This window comes from Scophthalmus maximus, chromosome 10 (assembly GCF_022379125.1).
Source record: "Scophthalmus maximus strain ysfricsl-2021 chromosome 10, ASM2237912v1, whole genome shotgun sequence".
NCBI lineage: Eukaryota > Metazoa > Chordata > Actinopteri > Pleuronectiformes > Scophthalmidae > Scophthalmus > Scophthalmus maximus.
In genome coordinates, this window is record NC_061524.1 from 510,001 (window position 1) to 515,000 (window position 5,000).

General features: G+C 47.8%; 1 protein-coding gene across 5 annotated transcripts in view; it reads left to right on the forward strand.

The window, feature by feature from the left end:
• The window catches only part of ehbp1 (EH domain binding protein 1), a 125,622-nt gene that overhangs the window by 72,059 nt on the left and 48,563 nt on the right, over positions 1–5,000 (forward strand). For all 5 annotated transcript variants that reach the window (XM_035605032.2, XM_035605031.2, XM_035605034.2 and 2 more), the window contains one exon: positions 2,221–2,368. In XM_035605032.2, coding sequence (XP_035460925.2) covers positions 2,221–2,368 — 148 coding nt within the window. The remainder of the gene's footprint in view (positions 1–2,220; positions 2,369–5,000) is intronic.

Below are 5,000 nucleotides of genomic sequence, written 5' to 3' on the forward strand. Positions count from 1 at the left end.
TCCTATTTCCTGTCCCCAAAATGGCCGACAACAGTAATGCAGTGGCATGTGTTGTGAATATGTATGTGAACAAAGACACTTTCCCTGGTTGTTGTTGTATCCATATCTGTAAAGGTCAGACTGGATATCAGAACCAGTCCACAGCCGGGAGGCCGATCAGTGACATTATTATTTATCATATTAAATTCATACAGCGTAAAAAATCTGTAAACAAAGGAAGACGATTGAATGATTCCACCAACTGCTTCCTTCACCTCGGACTCTTTTCTCTACTAGTTGAAACTGAAAATGAAAACTTGTCTGAACTTCTTGTTTCTGTCCATTCGGCCTCGTTCCCCTGACGAGTGGTTCGTCAGTAGTTCTTCCTCCCTCGACTCGAGGGTCATGGACTTATACGGGCGATTAGATTTTGATATGATTAAATCAATGTTTGACTTCATTTTACTTTTCAAGATTCTAAAAAATCTTTTTTATTCCTTTGATTCCTTTAACAAATGCCAACAACTTTCCAATCCTCTGGTTGTGAAGCCCGATATCTGAATGTCAGTCATGATTGTGAAATCACCTTTTTTTAACAATTCACAATTGTTAAATGACGTCTTTCCTTTGGTTTTCACCTCGGTCTTGGAAAGATCTTTCACAAATGGAAGTTTCCTCGATCAAACGTCATTCGCTGCTCTTGTTTCCTGGAACCGTGTGGACTGGGAGCCGCGGAAGGAAAAGTGTCGTCACGCTCGAAACTCTCTACAAGCTGGTTCTCGCTTATCTCATCACACTTCATCTCCTCTCTCTCTCTCCATCTTTTCCAGTTTCTCTCAAGGTGTGTTCCCCTCCCTGTGGACATCCCCCCGGGCTCACACACACACACACACACACACACACACAAAGTGCATTAGGGTTGCTGTCATTTACAAAACAGCCCCCCATTGTCCCGGCCCAACAATGGCTACAAGCAAACAATTGACATGGAAATGGAGAGATGTAGCTCATTAGCGGGCGCCGCTTGTTTTGTTAATGGATGAAATGGGCGGCTTCAGTAGGCCGAGCCCTTTAAGAGCCCCGAACCCTCTCAATGTGGAGAAGCCTGATTAACAGAACACCACAGGGAGGGAGAGCAGTGACGGAGAGACGCGGGGGGGGGGGGGGGGGGGGGGGGGGGGGGGGGGGGGGGGGGCTGGTACAAGTTGGAGTTCTCAAAAGTGTGTGTGTCAGTTTGTGAGCCTCGGAACTTCTGTTGTTTTTGTCTCACAGGCTTGAATCATGCAGGAAATATTCCAAACTATATTATATTTCCTCCCTACATTAGTCTCCACTTGAGTCTTAGAAACATCACAACTCACCAGCATGAATACGTTTGAGTGACAGCTCTCCCTCATGACTTTGACTCATGAGCGTCTCAGAGCAGCTTTGAATGAATTGTATGTTTCTATCTGCTCCCGGTTCTTTTCCTTGTGTCACTTCTTTTCTGGAAAATCTCAACTTTCTTTTTAAATCACCTGTCCTGGACATTTGTGCATCTCTACGCCTGCACATTGTGTGTGTGTGTGTGCGTGTGTGTGTGTGTGTGTGTGTGTGTGTGTGTGTGTGTGTGTGTGTGTGTTGTTGTTGTTTGTGCTTCGTGGGGTATTTATCAGTTAAGTGTTTGTCAATTGACATCATCAAGGTTTTCCTGTTTGCTCTCTCTCTCTGTGTGTGTGTGTGTGTGTGTGTGTGTGTGTGTGTGTGTGTGTGTGTGTGTGTGTGTGTGTGTGTGTGTGTGTGTGTGTGTGTGTGTGTGTGTGTGTGTGTGTGTGTGTGTGTGTGTGTGTGTGTGTGTGTGTGTGGGCCTGTGCTATCAGCGGGATCAGATTGGATTGCCCTGAAAATGGCATTTCTGCCGTTACTCTGATGGAGACGGCTCAATACCATATCTGGCTAGTGCCAAGACGGTGTGTGTGTGTGTGTGTGTGTGTGTGTGTGTACAAAACAAAAACTTTTCATTTTGTATTTGAGGTAGTATGTGTGACTGTGAAGGTTTTGTTATGTGTGTGTGTGTGTGTGATAGAGAATAAATTCTGATCCATATACAATATAAATTCTTACAATAGTCATAATGTGGATTAATGGATCATTAAGTAGTTTACACTATAAACATGTGACACTTCGTCTAAGATTAGATTTTCTTTCTTGTGAATTTTAATTAATTTCTTCATATGTGTGTGTGTGTGTGTGTGTGTTCAGGAGCGCGATGCAGAGCGGCGGAGACAGCTGAGAGAGCGAGCCAGGCAGCTGATCGCCGAGGCCCGATCCGGAGTCAAGATGTCCGACATGAGCCTGGACGCGTCCAGCACCGACCGAGGGAAGGGCGGCAAGGGGAGTCCTGCTGGAGGTCGGAACACACACACACACACACATTCAGTGAGCTGCTTTCAGACCGGAAGTGAAGTCCGTACAGAGGCGGCCTCTCTTGGATCACGTCGATCAGTTGATCCAAACGAACACGTCGACCCAGTGACAGATGAACACGAACCTCTTTAGTCTTGATTCAGCTCGTTTGCTTTCGTTCGTACTTCTGTTTCTCTTCTCATTTTCTGATTCATTAAATCTGCACAGCCAATCAGAGAGATCTCTTTCATCAGCCGACGCCGAGAAAAGCAGCGTATGGACGAGTATAGACGGCGTGGAGCAAACCACCACGACACTCGTCGCTGGTCCCAACTGGGCCACAGTCAAAGTCGGCTCTAGCCAATATATTAACCTGCAGCCTTCGAGAACTCACAGCGTGTTCATTGTTCCTTTGACCTTACTTATCCTCATTAACATACTTTCAGAATTTGTACTTTTTCAAAGGCACACTAACCAACACTTATTAATTCTCATTAACTGCCACACAAAAGGAAAAGTCACGCTCACATGCTGTCGACATGTAAACTCACTCTCCTCACACACACACACACACACACACACACACACACACACGATGACTCACACATTCCCATTACGCTCTCTGAAGGGGTTCTAACTAATCCTCAGAGAAAAACAAAAATGTCATTTGACAACAGCCGTGGGTCTAAAAAGCGCCACCCTCATATTCAGACCCCCCCCCCCCCCCCCCCCCCCCCCCCCCCCCTTTGTCTTGTTCACCCAGTAATTGTTAATCAACACGACGCATTGTGTGGCAAAATTATGGCTCCAAATACCAAACGCTTCTAATAACGGCTTGCAGGGGTTAGTGAACGCTGCCGCGCGCGTTCCCCACTGCTTTCCATTTGCCTTGAAATTGGGGTTATTATGATAATGGCTATTTTTAGGGCCTCTCTTGTCATTTGATTCAGATTCCTCCACACTACAGCGCTCGTGTGGCTCCTCTGCTCCGGTCGGTCGGGCGTAAGTAAAGTGAGAGTGTCGACCGGTGAGGACAAAGACAGAGAAGAGAAGAGACGAGAGGGAGAGGATGGAGGACGACTGGTAGAACGTTGGTTCCATACATGAATATGAATCAATGGAGAGATGAACAAACGACTACGAACACATCCCTGCTGCTACATTCACGCCTGACGTCCAAACCTCCGCAGTGTCCGAGCACCTGAAATCAAGACGTTGGGAAACGGGCCGTTTTATTTTGAAAACTTGGGGCTGCGTTTTAGTCCGAACGGGCGAAAACAGACGTTTAGAAACGATGACGCAGTCGCTGGCATTCGCCTCTTGATTGGTTCTTCTCAGTCGCGACTCCACAACCAGCGGACGAAGCAAAATAACATTTACTGGTTCGACCTCGTCGATGCTTCAAGAGAATAAATTCTTGTCTTACTTTTCAGCATCACGTCAAATGTAACAATTCAAAATGATAAACAAGGGAAGTTCCTTCCTGGAGTGTATCTGGAAAGGACCCAGTGATTGGTGTTTTCAGGTGTGTTCGGAGACCGTTTGAGTTTCAGACAGGAAGCGGGGTCGTGTGGGTGTGGCCACGCCAGGTGTCTGTTGTTCCACCAGCCACGACGTGAGATGAGCCACGTGTCAGGTGAAGTGACGGACAGAGAAGACAACCGCACTTGATTTATTTGCTCTTTCAGCTTCTGTGAATTGGACTAATTGTTGGTCTCATTAAAAATGGAGTTGCAGGGAAAGAAGGGAACGAGGGAGGAGGAGGAGGAAGAGAGGAGAGAAATGCTGTGGGCCGTGATACACAAGGCCTCCCGAGCAGAACGGCTAATCCCACCCCCCCTCCCCCCTCCCTCCCTCTCTTCCCTCAACACCATTCACAGCCCTTTAATGCAGCCCCCCCCCCCCCCCCCCCCCCCCCCCAAAGTGTGTCCCCGCAAAGAAACTTTCCAAACTCCATCACCATGGCCTCCCATTAATTAGGGCCCGAGCCAGCCGCGCAGGAACGGGCGCTCGCTAGCACGCTCCACGTCGCAGCTAGCAAATTAGGAAAAGAGAGGAAGAAAAAAAGAAGAGGAAATGCTGTTAGTATGATTCTGTCTTTGTTCTCGGTGCCGCTCCCCGCCCCGTCGTAAAGAGCAGGGGGAGCTGAGCGTCTGTGGTTTTAATCCGTGGTCGGGGTCATCCATGCAGCCAGCGCGCTCAGGTCGCCGTCCCAGTTTTCTGCGTTCATTTTCTAATGTAGAAGGAAACTTTCACGATCTGTTGCTGTGTGTTGTCGTGAAGGAAACACCCGGCGTGATGTCGCCTTTAGCTCGTTTGCACTGAACTAAATATGCGTGTGGTTTTCAGCGTTCCGAAATCAGACGCGTGACACGTGAAACAAAAGCGTTTGGCGTCAGACCACAATCCACGCTCCATGACAACAGGTTGTCATCGTCCCTCTCTGAGAGGCAACATGTGATCAGATGACTGTAAACACACTAACCAAGCTTTTCTTTCCTGCTCCTTCCTAACACCTTCTTTTATCATCTCTCTCTCTCTCTCTCTCTGTCTCTCTCTCTCTCTCTCTCTCTCTGTCTCTCTCTCTGTCTCTCTCTCTCTCTCTCTCTCTCTCTCTCTCTGTCTCTCTCCCTCTT